The 22967-nt window shown below is 41.6% G+C and overlaps 1 protein-coding gene across 3 annotated transcripts in view; it reads right to left on the bottom strand.

Annotated features, from left to right (window-relative positions):
- TMTC1 (transmembrane O-mannosyltransferase targeting cadherins 1) overlaps positions 1–22967 on the bottom strand; it is a 312150-nt gene that overhangs the window by 80138 nt on the left and 209045 nt on the right. For 2 of the 3 annotated variants that reach the window (XM_070789893.1, XM_019961394.2), the window contains 2 exons: positions 11053–11220; positions 2270–2383 (listed from right to left, as the gene is read on the bottom strand). In XM_070789893.1, the coding sequence (XP_070645994.1) occupies positions 2270–2383; positions 11053–11220 (282 nt within the window). The remainder of the gene's footprint in view (positions 1–2269; positions 2384–11052; positions 11221–22967) is intronic. The other variant, XM_070789894.1, reaches the window with a different exon arrangement.

Below are 22967 nucleotides of genomic sequence, written 5' to 3'. Positions count from 1 at the left end.
TGAATAGTCATAGTATCTTCCTTTTTTTAACATAAAGAGTGACAATTTACTTAAAAAAAAAAACCCACATCCACTGAAAATTCACATAGAGGTATCCACACAAAAATAATAATAATTTAAATCAAAAGTATTTTGAGCCTGGTGGGGAGAGGATGAATTACTTCACTAATTACTATGCAGTATATTTTTAGCTTTAATTATTTTTACCGCATTTCTCAAAGGACATGTTTCTTCCTGAAGCACAGTTGTTGAAGCAAACATTTATCTTTATTGTTTCATAGGAAACAGGAGGAAGTCCCAACCAGCTACTGTGATTCTATAAAATCAGCTACAGGAGAATTTTGCTTAATTTATACTTTTGCCCCAAGCTGTGCCTTAGGATCTGCCTTATTTTTTTGTTTGAACTTGACAGAAAATAGTGTGTTAGAATGAAAGAAACTTAAAAAGATACGGGTACATTTCCCTTCCACCAATATTTTTCAGGCAAACTTACTGCTCTTCTCTTCCCTTTAAGAATGCCACCTGAAATCATGGCACACTAATTAATTATTGAAGATAAAACATAATTTATTGGCTTGAATGTCCGTTGAAAGAACACGCCTTTTAAAAAAAAAATGACACTTCCTCAATTCAAAAATAATGTGTGTTCATTGTAAAACTTCTGGAGCACAAAGGAAAGAATAAAGAAAGAAATTAAACCATAATCTCACTAACCAGAGATAAGCAGTGTAAACATTTGGATAAATTGGCTTGCAGTGAAAAAAATACAATTCCTTATTAAATCTTTCAAAATGCTTTCTATTTCTTAATAAAAACTTCCTTCTCACAATAATGAGCTTTGTTGCAATTATTCCTCTGGGGCTCATATTTCTTGAAATCTTTGGGAAAGAGAACTTGATGTGAATAGCTTAAAATTTTTCCCATATTGGATATTAAATAACAAGTCCTAAAGTCTAAAAGATTTTGCTTGATGACCAAATATACTTATGTAGAACACTATTCAAAAGGATAACTTTAAAAAATTAGGTCAGTTACTTTAAGAATGACAATTTCAAACTAAACCTTGAGACAATCCAAGAAGGGTGTTCAGTGAAATGCGTGCTTTGTTTGGTACACATATTTTAGAGCATGTCCCAAAGTGGAGCAGCATCAGAAAATTCAACTAAATGTGGGACACACTGTAGAGGCATGGAAACCTCTTGAGAACACTTCTGTGAGCTCACACGGGGAGATTCTGAGGCTGTGTTTAGTTATCAGGTCTTCACTCCTTCCAGGTTAAACACATTTATTATCTGTGATCTTCTAGGGCAGACCTTCTTTTTTGCGGGGAGGGGAAAGACCACCTTGCAAATCAGAGTTGCAGTTGGGGCAACTAAAAGCAATACAGATGGCTGCTGATCATGCAGAACTTAAATCTGAATCTAAAATCGCCTCTGGGGCTTCCCAGGTGGTGCAGTGGTAGAGATGCCTGCCAACACAGGAGATGCAAGAGACACAATCTCGATCCCTGGGTTGGGACAATCTCCTGCAGGAGGAAATGGCAATCCACTCCAGCATTCTTGCCTGGAAGATTCCACGGACAGGGGAGCCTGGTGGGCTACAGTCCATGGGGTTGCAAAGAGTCAGACATGACTGAACAGGCACGCAGTAAAATCATCTCTAAAGCCATACATGGTATATTCTCTTCCAGTAGATAAGTACAAAGAGAGTGTCAGGGCTGCTCATGTTTAAAATGTTAAAACATTAAAAAATATACTATATATACATGTATGTATGACTGAGCGATTGAACTGATGTATATACATACCTTGTTAACATATTCCCAACAGAGTAATTAAGTGAATTCTCACTTTTTTTAAATTTAACACAATGATCAGAGTATTTTACTTCTATTCTCAAAAGTTTTTATATAAATCCTTTTAGATAATGGGAAGCCTAGACTGGGAAGAATTAATTGGAGTAAATATCCTATGAATTTACGAGAATATTTTTTATAACCAATTCCTATAGGTCTGTATATATGTATTTAACTGTGTCACTTCATTACATAATGTGTAGCAATGGAAATTTTTATAAGAAAACACCGAAAGTTAGAAGCAAAGTAGACTTGTAACAGACTTGAACAAAAAGCCAAAAAATTTGGAGTCCAAGATCTATACCACCTCCAAGGAGATGGTCACTATCAAGAGAAACAAGGTCTCTATATACTGGGAGGGGTGAGTGAAATAAACAAGGGCCTGAAAAGCACAGACACCCAGCTGCAGCTTACTTGAGGGCCGTTCTGTAGTGGTAGATGGCTTCCCTGTTCCGACCCTGGTCCTTCAGGAAATTGGCATAGTTGTAGTGAACCTTGGCATTGTGGGGCAGAGTTTGAACTCCAGACCTAAAAGTTAATAAATTAAAAAAAAATGAGTAACAAAGAGTACTGCTTAGGAATGTTGACAGTTGCTTTCATGTTTTAATCACAGATTTATGAACCTGCATTTGAAATGTTCATTGCATCCACCAAAGCCTCTTTCAAAACTTGTGGACCTTATGAGTTACTAAACATGCTTCTGTGGAAAACAGTGAAGGTTGTGCACAATTATGCACAAGCAAAATACACTAACTGCATGTGAAGCAGAGGAGCAGGAAGTAGTGAGAGATGATTCTTTGGGGGGACAATCATGCATGCTCAAGTTAACTCAGCTTTTTCCTTTTTCCTTACTTCTTTCACTTATAGCCTTCCTCTTTTTTTAAAAAAATTGAGATTGTCTATAAAAATAAATCATTACAAGAAGGATGACTGTAGACTAGCCTCCCTACTAAGGTTTGTTGGAAATAAATATTTCTCATGTACTAAGCCAGGGCTAATTTTATTTAAAGGCAGGTGTAATTATTAATAAATATTCTACAAGTTGGAGGTAAGGAAAGGAGGTTTGGCTCAGAAAAGTTAAAAATTTCTTAAGTCATGAGTGTATTAGTCTGCTCAGACTGGCAAAACAAAATACCTGGGGAGCCCCAGAGGGTAACACTGAAGTTTTGAAGGTGATACAAGTCACTTGTAACTGCACCACAAATTCACCTTGCACAAGATCAGCCTGGTAGTAAGTACCAAGAATGGGATTCTGACCCAAGGAATTTGCTTCTAGAGTCTCCGTTCCCTCACCTGCAAGGAGGTGGTGGCAGGGAAGTGACAAAGGTAGATGGGTTTGGGAGCTATCTGGGAAGAAAACTCCAGAACTTATGTAGGTTAAATGTGGGAGGGCAACAGGCTAAAGGTGAGAGGAAGGAGACATGATGACAACCTAATTTCTGGGCAATTGTATTTCAAATGCAGTACCTCTTCTAGGTAAGAACACTAGGGAAATTCCATACAAAGTGTTAAAGCGGTTAGGGAAATACGTCAGGGTATTGTGACCTTTGTTGAGCTTTTGTTGAAATAGCCCCTATTTAATGTTATAAGCCAATAAAAACTGTTTTTAATTTTAAAATAAAGAAAAATGTGCAAAGGCAAACATAAATGAAAGAAAAAAAAATTAACAGCCCCTTAGGACCAGCAAAGACTGTCCCACTTAAAATCCACTGGCTGGCTCCTTGAGGAACTCTTCAGAGGACAGAATGTACAGGGAGTGGGTGAAGCTAGAGACCAACCCAAGGGCAACATCCTGGGAAAGCAGCAGACTCCACCTTATGTGGAGCTGCTGAGGTGAGGTCAAATGCATGGCCCTAGCTACCTCTTCCTGGACCTGCACATCCCGGTGACTTATTTCACTATTCTTTCCCTTCCCAGCAAAAGGCAGGAAGTTTAGTCTCTAGAGGGCTTCCCAGGTGGCGATAGTGGTAAAGAACCTGCTTGCCAATGCAGGAGATGTAAGATACTTGGGTTCAATCCCTGAGTCGGGAAGACCCCTGGAGAAGGGCATGGCAACCCCCTCCAGTATTCTTGCCTGGAGAATCCCATGAACAGAGGAGTCTGGTGGGCTACAGTCCATGGGGTTGCAAAGAGTTGGACACTGAAGAGTTGGACTTAGCACACACTCATGTTACTCCCTAGAGAACTGAATCAGAGAGCTCCTGCATTCAGAAACAACAGGTACAGCTGAGGGCCAGTAGAGATGTACCTTCAAAGTAGGTTAAGTGACAATATGCATTCTGAACAGTGGATCCTCCTAACCCTGTGGTATCCATGCAAAGCTCTACACACTGGCAGCCAGGATTGGACTCTCAGGGAGGAGACTGGAGGAATCCTCTCACTGGAAAATGACTAACCCAAAACAAAAGATTTACAAATGCTACCATTTGGGTGCTCCAGTGAAACCATCAATCTCTTCAATCACTCCCACAGTACAGCTCACTAGCTAACAAACAAAGCTAGAATTTTAATGTAACATTTCAAATGGACATTACCCAAAGTATATTTAGTCATGGCAGGACCAAGGTCAGAGTGATAGTGATGGCTTCTTAAAAATTTAATTTTTATACAGGAAAATGTCTGATTTTTCTCTCCGAAACTACACAGTGCATGGTACAGGGAGATTTTAAAGATAACTTTGATTTCAGCATAGATATAACTGTAATATTTATTGGAACTGATCCTTCCTTCTATGCAATTAGCATAGCCGCTCTATTATGTTTCACCCAAGTTCGGTCTGTGAAAACACATCCTTGTGAAGATGAGGGCATTGTTCAGGGATGGCAGTAGGAAGTAGTAACACTCGTAGCAGGCGAGCGGGTGTGGGTGGAGGAACTGCAATCCTGTGACTCTGCTGCTTTTCCCATTGCTATTTCCCATTGTTGTTTTTGACCTTTACATTCTCTACGTAATGTTTTCCTGCTTTGTTTTTCCAGTCTCTCATTTTACAATGAACAGTTTATGAAAAAAGAAAGATAAACTAGCCAAAGGCAAAACTTTCAGTGTCACTGAGTGGCCAGTTTGCCTCTCCTTCCCGGGCCAGCCTCCTCAGCCTGTGACTCGGATGTTGTCATTCAGTCGTCCCAACTGTCTTAATAGAATGTGCAGCCTTACACACATTTACTCCACAAGGAAATGTAGGATTCATGAGTTATGGTGCTGGATCTCAAACCCTATTCATGACTGCTGCTGCTGCTACTGTTTAGTTGCTAAGTCGTGTCTGACTCTTTGCGATCCCATGGACTGTAGCCTGCCACGCTTCTCTCTCCATGGGGTTTCCCAGGCAAGAATACTGGAGCAGATTGCCATTTCCTTCTCCAGGGATTGAACCCGCATCTCCTGTGTCTCTTGCATTGGCAAGCGAATTCTTTATCACTGAGTCACTGGGGAAGCCCTATTAATAACTACAACAAGGATTATGAATAAAAGCCTCCCTCTGAATGCAGGGTCTGTATTCATGCACTTTACATTTCTCCCTCACACCTCTCATTTGCAGAAGACTTGAAAAATACCAGAGATATCAAGACACTTCTCTCAGGTATCTCTCCAAGCTTGTAGAACGTTTGTTTTGTTGATATTACTGGAACAATAGGTCAGGAAAACCATCTCCAAATTCCTGATTAGAAAACAAACACTTTTTAAAAACAAGTAGTGTTTGGCCAGAGGTTAACAGGAAAGGAAAGTAAGAATTTGTGGTTCTCCTCGATTGTGACCCTATTTAACCTAAGGTTTCCAACACCACACTCAGGATGGCCAGTGCTTACACCGGCTCATTTTAAATCAAGCGCTGAGCTAAGCATCCACTTCCAAGGGCTATCTCCTTTCCACCCTTCAACAACCCATCAGATGGGTAGTATACTGTACCTCCCATATTGTAGTTGAGGAAATTGAAGCTCAGAGAGATGAAGGCTATTTTCTAAGGTTACAGACTGAGTAAATAGTTGAGCAGAGATTTCAACCAAGGCCAATATAAGGTCAGAATCATTCCTGAAGTTGGTCAGTATTGGATAAACCTAAAAGGTACCACAAGATACTAGGTACATTAGAATGTCACTGTGACTATGTTTATATCATTGATAAACAAACTACAGCCTGATGGGCCACAGACACATCCATGGGTTTACCCTTCTACAAAAATGTCTTTGGCCTCTTTCCCAAGGTAACAGCAGAGTAGCTGCAAAAGAGACGAGAGGGTCCACGAAGCCTCAAATATTTATAGTCTGGCTTTTACAAAGGAATCTGCCAATCTCTGGTTTCTGTTCTCTGCCCTGAGAGATCTGCTTATCTTTCTGGCTCAGCAATTCCAGAGGAAGAAAAAGAAATGTGTTTCCTACAGAAAGGGAGGAAGATCTAGGCCGTATATTCTTAAGGGTGGTCCACAGATCATTTAAACAGTTCATGAATGGGATTCAGAGAGAACCCAAACTGGATGCAAAACAAAATATGCTATCTTTGTCATTCTAGGTATTTTGAAGATTTGGGGGATAGGAAGAAAATATTTAATCAAATTGTGTTATTTTGGTACAATTTCCTGCAAACACACATAAGAGTCTTGGGTATCACTCAGTTCAGCTGGACGTATGCAGTTTCTATCTCCTCAGATTAGATAGCAGAATAATTTCCTGTTCTAAGAGATTAAAGAAAATGTACCTTGCAACTATGATTACAAATATCTCTCACTCTGTCTCCATCCGTCTCTCTGTCTGTCTGTCTCTGTTTACATTGGGCGTAGATTAAGTTAGACAACATAAAGCAAAATATAGGTGTGGTGAAGTATATACATTCTTTGGCTTTTACATTAGATTTGGGTTCAAATCCTGGCTCCTCCTTTCACAGCTATCTGACTTGGACAAACTACTCTCTCTCTGAGCCCTTGGTGAGACACAAGGATTGGATTCTTATGCTTTTGTGTGAGAGGTTTTCAAGAATAGATGTACAAAGATGTGAGGCAGCTTTGCATTGGTATCTCCTAAAAATACATCATTCACTGCCATCTTTTTTTGTGGGAGGAGGCCTTAGCTGGAAACACTGGAACTTGACTGAAATTTGGATTTTCTCTAACACAAAGGTCTGTCCTAAGATATTCTGTAAGATTGCTCATAGTATTGCCAAGCAAAACCACTCCATATAGTTAGAGAGGTCTTGAGACCATATGACCTGGGATGGCCAATGAGTTTAGTTTGGAAGAGAGGAGAAAACAGAATCAGGACCTCTGTAAGGACATCAGCTTATTTAGAACTTTTTCTTACTCAGTGGGCCAGCTCTTGGTTTTGACCATTACAGCTACTTTAGGTTTTCCTCATCCTACCATACCGAGCTCAGGCCCACAAGAGAACAGTCCTTGAAGGCTTGGGTTGACTACAGTCGCCTGCCTACACTTATACAGTGTCCTGCCCTTCCTCTTGTCTACCACCTGCTTTGTTGTTGTTTAGCTGCTAAGTTGTGTCCAGCTGTTTGCGACCCCACAGACTGTAGCCCGCTAGGCTCCTCTGTCCATGGGATTGCCCAGGCAGGAATACTGGAGTGGGCTGCCATTTCCTTCTCCAGGGAATCTTCCTGACCCAGGGATTGAACCCATATCTCCTGCATTGGCAGGCGGATTCTTACCAGTGAGCCACCAGGGAAGATCCTACTACCTGCTACATTATATTAAAATGTGTTCATGCATCTGACTCCCATCCAGACTTTGGGCTCCTCTAGTCTCTCCCCCAACCCACTTCTCGCTCCTGTCCTAGAACACAATGCAGAGCAATAACCTTACATAGTGTTTATCATACTGCCCTGGGCATCTTTTAACACACTCTTTTATTCTTATAAATACACCAGAAGATGCACGAGTGTACTAAGTCACTTCAGTCGTGTTTGACTCTTTGTGACCCTATGGATTGTAGCCCACCAGGCTCCTCTGGTCCATGGGTTTCTCCAGGCAGGAATACTGGTATGGGTTGCCATGCCCTCCTCCAGGAGATCTTCTCTGGAGGGATCTTCTTAGAGATCTTCCCTAGGGATCAAACCACCCACCTCTCTTATGTCTCCTGCATTGGTAGATGGGTTCTTTACCACTAGTGCCACCTGAGAAGCCCCTAACAGAAGACAGACACTATCATTATTCTAAATTTTTTAAAAATTACTAAAAAAAAATTTTAATGAAATTTAGATGACTTACAATGTTGTGTTAGTTTTAGGTGTACAACAAAATGATTCAGGCCATTTCCTTCTCCAGAGGATCTTCCCAACCCAAGGATCAAACCTGCATCTCCTGTGTCTCCTGCATTGCAGGCTTCAGATTCTTTACCTGCTAAGCCATTAGCGAAACCATATATATATATGGTTCCTTCCTTATATATATATATATATACACACACACACACATACACACACACACACACATATATATAAAATTATGGTTTATCACAAGATATTGAATAAATATACTGAATAGTTCCCTATGCTATACATAGATCCTTGTTGGCTATCTGTTTCACATAAAGAAGTGTATATATGTTAATCCCAAATTCCTAAATTTTAAAATAAAGAAACTAAGGCATGAAGTGGTTGAGTAACTCACCCACGATCACAGAGCTATTAAACAGTGGAACTTGGAGCAAAGCCAAAAAGCCTAATTCCAGACTCCACACCAACTACTAATCCTATCATGACTCAAAGATTCCTGCTAAATGGTCAACTAATTTGAACATTGCTAAGGAAAGATGAATATATACAAACATCTGGTCTTGAAGGAAAAAGAAAAAACTTAAAGTCTCAGATTCTTAAAAGTTTTCTCAGAATATAAATCAATTATAATAGGTAAAGTTTTCTAAAACCTATTGATAGCTTTGATTTGCATATCACACAAAACTCCATTTGATCAGCAAAGGACTCTCAGACACAAAGTTTCTTTATGTACATATGTGGAGTGTTTTAGTAATCAACTGCTCACTTCCTACATGCTCCCATCTAAAAAATCAGAAGCCTCTGCATGCAAGGTCAATGAGCGTTTTGCTCTTTTGTTTTCCCTTTTTAAAATTGCTGGCATCAGTTGTATAGGGATTGAACACTAACTTGTTATCCTTGAGATAAACCACTGTCTGTCAGAATCCATCCCCAGAGTTGCTCCGATTAAGCAGTAAACATCATTATAAAATGCAATCACTCTTAGTACCTGTACTCAAGAAGGTTTAACATAGGGCAGACCCATTTAAACATTTTTCATAAAATCACTGACTACTAAAAGTGAAAGAAAAAATGAATTAAGTCAACAGAAACCAGGAGGAAGTTATATTCCTGAACTTCCATGCCCTTGTGTTTACAGAATGACCTCAGCACTGGGCAGTAAGAGGGAACGAGTTCACTGTCATCTGTAAGCACTGCACTGAAGTCAGGGGTATGACAGGAACAGAACAGGCTCTGCAGCCTAAAAATGAAAAACAATTCATAGCAAAGGAAAAAAAAAAAAAAAACAGAGCAACAGGTCCCTACAGTACCCATGGAAATAATGATGGTGATAATGATAATGACAATGGCAATAAATGACATGTAATAATAAATAAAGACATGCATGCCAAATTACATTTTTTTCTATTAAAAAAGTTAAATTGCCAAGTAGCAAAATCAGATATATTGTTTTAAGTGGACTTCCTGTGGAGAATTTGCTTTTGCTGTGTTATCTCAGAGGAAGCCAACTTCCCTCCCCTCACCCCCATGGAAGTTAGAGGAGAGTCTTTGACCAGTTCTGTCATCTCAGTGCCCTGATGGGGGACAAAGGGCAGGCACGTGACCTAAGTTCAGGCTCAGTTAGAAGACTTTATCTTCCTGGAACTGTGATGTGAAGAGAGAAAACAGGGGTAAGTTTGCTGCTCCTGCTGCTAAGTCGCTCCATTCATTCCATTGCAAGTTTTCACATCCCCTCAAGACAGACTATTCAGACAACCAGTCTGCTAGGCACCAGCTTCCTCACTTGCCCCCCAATTCTGTGTGCTCCCCTATGTTCCTCCTATATTTTCTCATTTTAAAAAGTAATCCCGACACTTCATTCCTTCATTTACCCTCCATTCACTCCTTTGCAAATATTCAGGTCCCCTCAAGACAGACTATTCGAACAACCAGTCTGCTACACACTTTCAGGTGTTTGCCTCCAAAGAATAAGTGTAGGGTAGCAGGTGATCAGGGAACCAAATAAAACCACATTGACTGAACTGGCCAACTGGGCCACAAGTGAGGATAGAAGCAGGAGGCAGGCAAAAACTAGGAACTCCTAGAGACTGGGAAATACTCATGGGAGGTCAGGTGTGGCTGAGCCAGGAGCCCAGGTGAAGGTTGCCTGGGCTGTGGCATCAATGAGACAAATCAAGTGCAGAAACACAGCATGATGAGTGACCCAAAGGATGTTTATACTTTAGACATTTAGGACATTGTTATATTGGTGGCTCAGATGGTAAAGAATCTGCCTGCATTGCAGGAGACCTGGGTTTAGTCCCTGGGTTGGGAAGATCCCCTGGAAAAGGGAATGGCTACCCACTCCATTATACTTGCCTGGAGAATCTCTTGAACAGAGGAGTCTGGCAGACTACAGTCAATGGCAACAGTCAACGGTTGTAAAGAGGCAAACACGACTAAGTGACTAACACTTCACTATATTCTGAAACAGCTTCTACACCATATAAAATCCTACCAGGAGATGAGACACCGTTTCCTGTTCACAATTAATATTCAAAATAAAGCAACTGGATCACAGATCACGACTTAATGTCCTGAAACATTTTAAAGAAAATGTATTGCATTTCTCTTCCTTCTTGCTGTGCACTCACCTTTCCCATTCACTCAGCTGAACAATGGAATTAGACTTATTGCTTCATTTTGTTTATAGCTGATTTTACAGCCCAGCTTATCATTAAGACTTTCCATCTCAATTCACAGACCCCCCAAAGCTTCCCGTGATCCTTATTTTCATCAATTCACTTAGAATGAGCTCCCATAAAACTTAATATACTATTTAAAAAAACTGAAGTTAAAACCCAAAATAAAAGGACATCTTCCATTTATAACTTCACTGAAAAACACTTCTGGAGTAGTAAATATTACTAGATGTCACCTGATTCATTTGGAAACAAATACATAAGCAAATGGGAAGAGATTCACTTTTATCCCTCTAGTCATACCTGAATAGGGACTCTCTCGATAGCCAAATTTCATTCTGTTTCATGGTTTTCCAGGAGAAAAGCAGCAGTAGCAGCACCGTGGACACACTCAGGGTGGTGGCTCCACAACGATTGAGCCACGTGCACAGCTTGCTCAGTCCGTGCACGAAAAGAATGCAGTAGCCCATGCTAGAAAAGAAAGTGGAGAAGCAGGTGAGTCTGAGAGTGTGACGGAGGCCTCTGAGCATTCCATCCCATACAACTAACTTTCAAACAGAGCCTGTGCTATGATAGAAAAACAGACACAACCTCCCTGTCAGATACATTTCCACATCAATGCTCCAGTGGGCTCCACTAGCACATTTGCTAGTTCTCTGTCCAAGTGTGGAGAACCACAGGTTCATCTTGTAGACTCCTGCTCCTAGATTTCATCAGCTCACACATCCAGAAAAGCCCATCCTGTATGCTCTTGGGTCTTGACTGGACCCTCTAAACTAATGTCCCTCGTGCTTCTAACATTGTATAAACCTTCTGGCACCATGTTTCAAATTTGGGCCCTGAGGCTTGAGAGAGACAGTCCCTGGAGGACTATCAGATCTTGAGAGGGATTCTGGTCACCAAGGAGCATTGGGTTTGGTCTCCAGAAACATGCCACCTAGTAAGTCCCCACTCTGGCAAAAGTCCTTAAGACTTTCCTTCCTGTGGGAAGGAAAATCCTCTCACAGGCCAACTCTAGAGCCTGGCAGCTTGGAGCTCATCATGGACAAGCTTCATTGATCTGATTCTCATGCTGACTGTGGCCTAGCTTTCCCAAGAGACAAGAAGAATCCTGGAGTGGGACTCTGGCACATTGCGGTCATATCTCTGAAAGCTTTGGCCTGGTGGATGGAACATGTTCCTTCCCATCATCTATGCACCCACAGAGAGGCTTCCTGCCTGCTGACTGGCCTCAGAAAAACACAAACATTTAGCTTGTACATTTCAGTCATTTTTTCCCTAAGATGACAATATAAATTATTACAGAATATTTTAACAACGAAGGGAGCTTGTATAAAGAAATCCTATATGAGTCAGACACTAATACTATAAGAAACCTTAAATCAATATATCTCATTTACTTTGCTCAACTATTTATTTGTTCTTTCACTAGTATATGACAGGCAGTATGCTGGGCACTAAAAATACAATTATAGGTAAAACACAGAATATATACCTCCTACTGTTACAGGCACCAAGAACATATCAGTGGACAACACAATCATTCCTCTCCTCCTAGAACTCATATGGAAGGAAAAAACAGCCAACAGGCAAGTAAAACACAGACCGCTGCTGCTGCTGCTGCTAAGTCGCTTCAGTCGTGTCCAACTCTGTGCGACCCCATAGACGGCAGCCCACCAGGCTCCCCCGTCCCTGGGATTCTCCAGGCAAGAACACTGGAATGGGTTGCCATTTCCTCCTCCAATGCATGAAAGTGAAAAGTGAAAGTGAAGTCACTCAGTCGTGTCCGACTCTTCGCGACCCAGTGGACTACAGCCTACCAGGCTCCTCCGTCCATGGGATTTTTCCAGGCAAGAGTACTGGAGTGAGGTGCCATCGCCTTCTCCGAAAACACAGAGTAGATCACACAGAATACAATACATTAAGCAGAGAAGAATCAAGTAGGAAAGAAAAGGCGGAGACCAGGCTGAGGTGGGGGAGATGAGCTGTACATAGGGTTAGGGAAGGCCTAACTGAAAAGGTGACATGTGGACCAGGTATTGAAATGCAGGAGGTGCACTCTGAAGGCACCCATGTCCCCAAGACCAGCTGTCTTCTCCCCCTGCCTTCATAAAGCAGCACCACAGAGGACCAATGTTTATCGAGCACATCTAATATGCCAAGCACATTCTTGGCAGAAAGTCAGCCCATCCTCACATCCCTGGGGTTCACTGTTAGCAGCGCTGAATTCCTGATACTGAAGAAGAGAGACAAAGACATTTGCTGAATTTGGTCATGTGGCTCATGCACAAAACACCAGAAATTCCGGATTCCAGAGTCCACACTCCATCTGCTGTCCTGACATTGGGGTTCTGCCTTGACTGGTGGATGCCTGTGTTCCTCACACCTTATCACACAGCTTCGCCTACTTCCTTCCCAAGCACTCCATTCACGAAATCTCAATGGTCGTTAACAGTTTCCTTGTAGGAAACAGAGCTGCCATCTGGCAGAGCAGTGGGGAAGTGAAACACTGGGATCCCAACAACTCCAGAGGAACGTGGCAGAATACAAGGATGACTAAGATAACAGCAGCCAAATGAACTATTTTATACGTTTGCACACTTGTTGAGTGTTTCCTACGTGTCAGTTCAGTTCAGTTCAATACGCGTCAGGTGCTGTGCTAAGAGCTTTATGTGGACCTGTCCACAATATCTGTAGGGCTTGGAACAAGGGTAGTACTGGCTTTAAATATATTACCTAATTAAAAAATTCAATCTTCAGTATCTTCGACTTCATAAATGAAGAAACTAAAGCTTTTGTTGTTGTTGTTCAGTTGCAAAGTTGTGTCTCTTTGCAACTCCATGGACTGCAGCACACCAGGCTTGCCTGTCCTTCACTATATTCCAGAGTTTGCTAAAACTTATGTCCAATGAGTTGATGATGCCATCCAACCATCTCGTCCTCTGTCATCCCCTTCTCCTCCTGCCCTCTATCTTTCCTAGCATCAGGGTCTTTCGCAATGAGTCAGCTCTTCACATCAGGTGGCCAAAGTATTGGAGCTTCAGCTTCAATATCAGTCCTTCCAATGAAAATTTAGGGTTGATTTCTTTTAGGATTGACCGGTTTGATCTCTTTGCTGTCCAAGGGACTCTAAAGAGTCTTAGAGAATTTAAATAACTTGCCCACAGCTCCAAAAGCTAGGAAGAGAGTCAGATCAGAAGTCCCATGGCCCTAATGTTCTGCTGTAATTCAGGAGTTGGCACACCTTTTCTGTAAGGGGCCAGAGAGTAAATATTTCAGGCCATATGGCCTCTGTCCTTCCTACTCAACTCTATCTTTGTAGCAGGAAAGCAGCCATTGACACTTATGTAAACGAATGAGCATGGCTGTATTCCAACAAAATGTATTTATAAAAACAGGCGGTGGGCCAGATTCCACTCACAGGCCTGTCGTTGAGCCTTGCTACGGCCAACACGAAGGGGAACAGCGCTCCTTCCACTCAGCACAGGCCTTGGGATCAAGTAACACAGTCATTTTCTTTTCAGAAGTCCTTGTGTTGACATATGGTTTAAAGAAATGTTAAGCCATATAAAATAATCTCCATTTAGGTTTGCAAATTTCTCAGAGGATATCACATTCTTAAGAACTTGAACACAATATCAGAGATTAAGATACTTCTCTATTATGACATTTCATCTTTCAACATCTGCTTTACTGCAGCTCTCAGCTGCAGGGGGTACGAATGCTTTCTTCATTGCTGGGGCAGCAAAAGCCCTCATTTTGAAACTGGAAAAATCAAGCAAATGAGAAACTACATACTTTTTTGGCCTCCAGGGAAATGAAACCAAACTCCAGTTTGGTCTGGCTAACCTGTTGAAGGAAAATGTGGATTCTGACTAGAGATGGCCACAGAGAGCCCAAAAGAGTCAGTGCAAACCATTGACAGCTGACAACATCATAACCTGGAGAACCCAGAACCCAACTGGCTGTGGAATGGCTTAGCTCAGTACAGAGGCATTTTCAAAGCACGCTTGAGAAGCACCACGGCTGTCCCAGAGAAGAAAGCACAGAAATGCTCTCTCATTCACAGGCCACAGGTATCTCCAATTTTGAATAGATTTTATTGACAAGCTGCTCAGCATGCAGCACTTGTACTAACTAAAGAAATTTACATCTCTCCCTTAAAAGACGCAAATCCAAAGAGAGCTGAATAGGAAATCTGAATCAACAATGTCTTTCCTTTCAAATTAGAATAAAAAAATGTTTACACCTGTTGTTTGAGAACTTTGTGAGCAGTTAATCATCCTGCAAATAGTACAAATGTACTTTCAGGAACCTTAAGGGGAAGAAGTTCTTAAGTGATAAAAGTAACAACATTTTCCCTTCCCATTTACATCAACCTGGAGAGATGACAATTTTCTATGACTGGGCCAAGGATTTAATGAAATTTGCTTTAGTTTCACTTTTTGTTTAATTATAGGCAGCAAAGAGAATCTTTCAGTTGTTAAGGTAGAACTGAAATTCTACCTTTTAATTTAACAAGCTCAAATTACCCACTGAATGTACCCATAAGTAGCATTAATGATACAAGACAGACACATTCTATTTTACTACTCTAAAAAATTCCCAACTTTAGACTGTTTAAGTGAAACACATCCCTGATTAACTTCACATTGATCTGTTGAATCCCCATCTGGAAATTTATCTGACCTTAAGATCTTATTCCAGTCTCATGAATGCTGACCCCAAATGGTTAAACAATAAAGCCCTGGAACCTTGAACCCAAAACAAGTGTTTGATGCTCTAGCAAAGGAAACAACAGGAGTCAATGGCGGCTCCTCAGCTCAGATTGAACCCAGAAGCTGGCAGTTCCATGAGCCCAGACTCATCAGTGTCCCAATTTATTGCCATTTCACTTATTATCTCAAACACTTGATGGATGGGGAAATATCCCCAAAGATAGAATGTATCTGGATGTGAAAGTTTATTCATAGTCTAGAGAAAGACTAGACTTGTGTATTTCCTTAGCTCCACATCCCAGGGGTGCTAGTCTAGGTTTATTAATGTTCTTAATTAATAAGAGAAGCTTCTTAATGTTTATTCTGTCACCTCCACTGGCTTTGTTCATAGTAATGTCTCCTAAGGCCCACTTGACTTCACACTCCAGAATGTCCGGCTCTAAATGAGTGACCACACCATTGCGGTTATCTGGGTCATTAAGACCTTTCCTATATAATTCTGTGTATTCTTGCCACCTCTTCTTAATCTCTCTGCTTCTTAGGTCCTTACTGTTTCTGTCCTTAACCATGCCCATCCTTGCATGAAATGTTCTCTTGATATCTTCAGTTTTCTTGACAAACACATCCACAATTGAGTGGTGTTTCTGCTTTGGCCCAGCTGCTTCATTCTTTTATTATTTTTTTTTAATTTTATTTTTAAACTTTACAATATTGTATTGGTTTTGCCAAATATCAAAATGAATCCACCACAGGTATATATGTGTTCCCCATCCTGAACCCTCCTCCCTCCTCCCTCCCCATACCATCCCTCTGGGTCGTCCCAGTGCACCAGCCCCCAGCATCTAGTATCGTGCATTGAACCTGGACTGGCGACTCATTTCATACATGATAGTATACATGTTTCAATGCCATTCTCCCAAATCTTCCCACCCTCTTCCTCTCCCACAGAGTCCATAAGACTGTTCTATACATCAGTGTCTCTTTTGCTGTCTCGTATACAGGGTTATTGTTACCATCTTTCTAAATTCCATATATATGTGTTAGTATACTATATTGGTGTTTTTCTTTCTGGCTTACTTCACTCTGTATAATAGGCTCCAGTTTCATCCATCTCATTAGAACTGATTCAAATGAATTCTTTTTAATGGCTGAGTAATACTCCATTGTGTATATGTACCGTGGCTTTCTTACTCATTCATCTGCTGATGGACATCTAGGTTGCTTCCATGTCCTGGCTATTATAAACAGTGCTTCGATGAACATTGGGGTACACGTGTCTCTTTCCCTTCTGGTTTCCGTAGTGTGTATGACTACTAGAACTAATCAATGATTATAGTAAAGTTGCAGGATATAAAATCAACACACAGAAATCCCTTGCATTCCTATACACTAATGATGAGAAAACAGAAAGAGAAATTAAGGAAACAATTCCATTCACCATTGCAACGGAAAGAATAAAATACTTAGGAATATATCTACCTAAAAAAACTAAAGACCTATATATAGAAAACTATAAAACACTGGTGAAATCAAAGAGGACACTAATAGATGGAGAAATATACCATGCTCATGGATTGGAAGAATCAATATAGTGAAAATGAGTATACTACCCAAAGCAATTTATAGATTCAATGCAATCCCTATCAAGCTACCAACGGTATTCTTCACAGAGCTAGAACAAATAATTTCACAATTTGTATGGAAATACAAAAAACCTCGATTAGCCAAAGCTATCTTGAGAAAGAAGAATGGAACTGGAGGAATCAACCTACCTGACTTCAGGCTCTACTGCTTTATTCTTTCTGGAGGTATTAATAATTCCCCTCTGCTTTTCCCCAGTAGCATATTGGACACCTTCTGACCTGGGGGCAGAGTCTCATCTTCAGTGTCACATCTTTTTCCCTTTTCATTGGGTTCTCGTGGCACAAATATTGGAGTGGATTGCCATTTCCCTCTGCAGTGGACCACGTTTTGTAAGAACTCTGCACTCTGATCCATTTGTCTTGGGTGGGCCTGCACAGCATGGCTCATAGCTCTGCTGAGTTACGCATGCCCCTTTGCCATGACAAGTCTTTGATCCATGAAGCGAAGTTGTTTGTACTACAATTACCTTGAAAGGCTGTTGCATGGAGTAAATGAAATAACACATGGATGTGTTCTCTGAACTGAATACAGGTATCAGTGATCTCAAGGACAATGTCTATCTGTTCATGTGTGTATTTAGTACACTATTACATCAATTAGGGTTAATAGCAAGGAAAGATAAGAAAGCCTTCCTCAGTGATTGGTGCAAAGAAATAGAGGAAAATAATAGAATGGGAAAGACTAGAGATCTCTTCAAGAAAATTAGAGATAACAAGGGAACATTTCATGCAAAGATGGGCTCAATAAAAGACAGAAATGGTATGGACCTAACAGAAGCAGAAGATATTAAGAAGAGATGGCAAGAATACACAGAAGAACTGTACAAAAAAGATCTTCATGACCCAGATAATCATGATGGTGTGATCACTGACCTAGAGCCAGACATCCTGGAATGTGAAGTCAAGTGGGCCTTAGAAAGCATCACTACGATCAAAGCTAGTGGAGGTAATGGAATTCCAGTTGAGTTATTCCAAATCCTGAAAGATGATGCTGTGAAAGTGCTGCACTCAATATGCCAGCAAATTTGGAAAACTCAGCAGTGGCCACAGGACTGGAAAAGGTCAGTTTTCATTCCAATCCCAAAGAAAGGCAATGCCAAAGAATGCTCAAACTACTGCACAATTGCACTCATCGCACACGCTAGTAAAGTAATGTTCAAAATTCTCCAAGCCAGGCTTCAGCAATATGTGAACTGTGAACTTCCAGATGTTCAAGCTGGTTTTAGAAAAGGCAGAGGAACCAGAGATCAAATTGCCAACATCCGCTGGATCATGGAAAAAGCAAGAGAGTTCCAGAAAAGCATCTATTTCTGCTTTATTGACTATGCCAAAGCCTTTGACTGTGTGGATCACAATAAACCATGGAAAATTCTGAAAGAAATGGGAATACCAGAACACCTGATCTGCCTCTTGAGAAATTTGTATGCAGGTCAGGAAGCAACAGTTAGAACTGGACATGGAACAACAGACTGGTTCCAAATAGGAAAAGGAGTTCGTCAAGGCTGTATATTGTCACCCTGTTTATTTAACTCATACGCAGAGTACATCATGAGAAATGCTGGACTGGAAGAAACACAAACTGGAATCAAGATTGCCGGGAGAAATATCAATAACCTCAGATATGCAGATGACACCACCCTTATGGCAGAAAGGGAAGAGGAACTCAAAAGCCTCTTGATGAAAGTGAAAGTGGAGAGTGAAAAAGTTGGCTTAAAGCTCAACATTCAGAAAACGAAGATCATGGCATCCGGTCCCACCACTTCATGGGAAATAGATGGGGAAACAGTGGAAACAGTGTCAGACTTTATTTTGGGGGGCTCCAAAATCACTGCAGATGGTGATTGCAGCCATGAAATTAAAAGACGCTTACTCCTTGGAAGGAAAGTTATGACCAACCTAGATAGCATATTCAAAAGCAGAGACATTACTTTGCCAACAAAGGTTCGTCTAGTCAAGGCTATGGTTTTTCCTGTGGTCATGTATGGATGTGAGAGTTGGACTGTGAAGAAGGCTGAGCGCTAAAGAATGGATGCTTTTAACTGTGGTGTTGGAGAAGACTCTTGAGAGTTCCTTGGACTGCAAGGAGATCCAACCAGTCCATTCTGAAGGAGATCAGCCCTGGGATTTCTTTGGAGGGAATGATGCTAAAGCTGAAACTCCAGTACTTTGGCCACCTCATGCGAAGAGTTGAATCATTGGAAAAGACTCTGATGCTGGGAGGGATTGGGGGCAGGAGGAGAAGGGGACGACAGAGGATGGGATGGCTGGATGGCATCACTGACTGGATGGACGTGAGTCTGGGTGAACTCCGGGAGTTGGTGATGGACAGGGAGGCCTGGCGTGCTGCGATTCATGGGGTCGCAAAGAGTCGGACATGACTGAGAAACTGATCTGATCTGATCTGATTGTTTTATTCCTTTTTTCAGGCTAAGTACTGGGCAGATAACAGGAGCTGCTTCATAAGTATGATTGAACACTGTGGTTGAAGGCATCAGAAACTAAAACTGTGTACAAGCCCCTGTGTCCTTGTCTTTTGAAGTAAAATGTTGACTCAAGTTAATGACTGGGAAATAGGAAGATATAGAAACAAAAAAGAGGTCTTGGGCTAGGGAACTGGAAAAAATTTAGACTATGATTCTGCCACACAGCAGAATCACCCAACTCCCAGTTCCCTAAAATATATAGATAAAGGTCTGAAACACATTCTTGTTTTTACTGGAAGCAGACCCCGTCCAGATGAAAACTGCTGACCACCAGAACACAGACCCTACACTGGTTGAAACCAGAAGACTGATGATGCTTGAATGAAAGCCAATTCAAGAACTGTCCAGGAGCTGATCACGCTCTGCTCCTTAAACACTGTTAAACTCTTCACTACCCCTTCCAGGGTGGTTCACACAGCCTCGAGGGCATTAGCCTACTGTCGTCCCCTTTGCCTGGCAAAGCAATAAAAGCTGCTCTTTTCTACTTCACCCAAAACACTGTCTCTGTGTTTCTGTTCAGCATCAGTGAAGAGAGGCCAAGTTTTGACATCAAAGCTAACATGGAAACAAAAGTGAACTTAAAAATGCATCAGTTCAAAGTGGAACCCAAAGATGACAGTCACCAGGGGAACTGTCCATACTCGAGGTGTCGTGTTTCCCTTTGCAGGTGCCTTCACCTGGCTTATTTCCGTCTCAGCTGGTTCAAGTGGCCACATCCAAATTTTCCATCTGAGCTGAAAGGCCTTTTGGTCAAAGCCAAACACCTCGAAAGTAAATGAATCTACATCTAAGACATCCTTCTCAACCCTCCTACAGCATACTCAGCATTAGGACCTGAATTCTGCCACTAATTCTTCCACAAACTACCAAATTCTAGAGTCGAGCATCTTCACTTTTGAAGCAAAAGCATAATGGACAGACAACTTACTGCTGCTGCTGCTAAATTGCTTCAGTCGTGTCCGACTCTGTGCGACCCCATAGACGGCAGCCCACCAGGCTCCCCCGTCCCTGAGATTCTCTAGGCAAGAACACTGGGGTGGGTTGCCATTTCCTTCTCCAATGCATGAAAGTGAAAAGTGAAAGTGAAGTCAGCTCAGTCGTGTCTGACTCCATATACAGCAGCCCACCAGGCCCCTCCGTCCATGGGATTTTCCAGGCAAGAGTACTGGAGTGGGGTGCTTCTCTGACAACTCACTAGCTGGTGCTATACCCTTGTTTCTTCCCCATACTAACATCACCCTGACTGCATAGGCTGTGTCACGTGCCAGTGTATGCATGCTGAGTCGCTCAGTCAAGTCCGACTCTTTGTGACCCTGTGGTCTGTAACACACCAGGCTCCTCTGTCCATAGGATTTCCCAGGCAAGAATACTAGCGTGATTGCCATTTTCTTCTCCATGGGATCTTCTCGACCAAGGGATGGAATCTCCATCTCCTGCATTGGCAGGTAGACCCTACCTCTGAGCATCCAATGTTGTTTAATTTTACACAATACTCTCTAATGAAGCATGTATTTTTCTGGGTATTATGAGAAAACACAGATGTACAAATGGTGGTCCCACCTCTGACAACTGGGGTTTATAAATGAATGGGGAGGATATTTTAAAATAACTAAAATGTATAGAAGAAGTCCCTGGTTTGAGATGTATTTCCCAGCACAGAATCCAGGCACCAAGGAAAGAAGGAGATTCACTAATAAAGACGAGGGAGTCTTAACGGAGGGGAGGTTGAAATAGCCATACTTAAGCCCACTTATATCCTCCAGGCAAACCGTGCAGGATGCTGGGTGTGTGACACCTACTCGCTACTCTCGCTTCCACTCCCAGAGGCACATTCCATAACCTCCTTCAGTATTATGTTTCAGAACCCTAGCCTGCTAAGCTAGGGTTGCTCACTTTTTTAAAAATTTGAGATACGAGTGATGTACTAGAGTCAGGTATACAGCATCATGATCTGATATTTCTATATATTATAAAATGATCACCACAATAAGTCTAATTAACATCCATCAGCTTACATATTTACACATTTTTTTCTTGTGATAAGAACTTTTAAGATCTATTTTCTCAGCAATTTTCAGTTATACAACACAGTATTATTAACGACACATTACATGCCCAGGGCTTCTTTAACTTATAACTGGAAGTTCGTGCCTTTTGCCCACCTTCACCTATTTTGCCCACCCCTCACACCCTGTCTCCGGCAACCACCAATCTGTTCTCTGTGTCTGTGAGCTCAGTTTTTTTGTTTCTAATGGAGTATAACTACTTTCCACTGTTGTGTTAGTTTCTGCTGTACTATGAAGTGAATCAGCTATGCATAGGCATTATATCCCCTCCCTCTTGGACCTCCCTCCTGTCACCCCCCTCCCCCAGCACATCTAGGTTGTAGAGCACTGAGTAGTGCTCCCTGTGCTCTACAGCAGCACTGAGTAGTGCTCCCTGTGCTCTACAGCAGCTCCCCACCAGCTATCTTACACGTGGTCGTGTATATACGTGAATCTCAATCTCCCAATTCATCCCACCTTCCCTTTCTCTCTCTGTGTCCACCTGTGTGTTTTCTACATCTGAGTTTCTATTCCTGCCCTGGAAATGGATTCATCTGTACCATTTGTTTAGATTCAAAATATTAATTTTTTTCTTTTTAGGGTTGTTTACTTTTGAGCACATGAGATTAGAAAAGAGACAAAGAGTTTTGTAGAGCAAAGGAAGAGGAAGAAAAGCACTGGGGAAGGAGAGGCCTGTCCTACGTTGTAATGACTTCCTTCCACTTTGGTTCCCCCAGTCTTCTCATTTGTACAGGACAGACTGAAATAATGGCTTGCAGTTACCTAGCATAGCTTACAACATTTTGCACATGTATTATTCCATTCAGTCTCATCTGAATTCAGATTCTACTATCCAAATTTTACTTTCAAATCATGGTTTCCAAGACATTTACTGCTCTCCATTTAAAACTCAGAAATAAACATTTATCTTTTATAACCAACAAAGTAACAAGGTTCTATAATATTAAGGCTGTGATTCCAGCCTAGCAAATAACTGTTCAAGTTTATCCTCCCTTTGTGCCAATAGCCAAGGACAATTAATTGAACACAACGGAACTGACTAGCTGATCCTCAGCCCATGAGCACACTGACCTCCTCTCAGCTCACTCACTTCTCACTGCTGCTCTGTTCTATGTGATCTACCGTCTCTAGATTTGTAACACAGTTGTTTGAGTTCCTTTGCAAAGTCCTGCTGCTTCCTTTCTGGTCATGACAGTCACCTAGCCCACTCACTCTCATGATGACTTGATGACTGACCACTAGTCTGGTGCAGCCCAGGACCCTCCCTACTTGGGCCCTGCTCTGGAAAGTAACCATCACAAGACAAGA

The sequence above is a fragment of the Bos indicus genome, chromosome 5 (assembly GCF_029378745.1).
Source record: "Bos indicus isolate NIAB-ARS_2022 breed Sahiwal x Tharparkar chromosome 5, NIAB-ARS_B.indTharparkar_mat_pri_1.0, whole genome shotgun sequence".
Classification (NCBI taxonomy): Eukaryota; Metazoa; Chordata; class Mammalia; order Artiodactyla; family Bovidae; genus Bos; species Bos indicus.
This window is presented reverse-complemented; position numbering and strand designations above follow the sequence as displayed.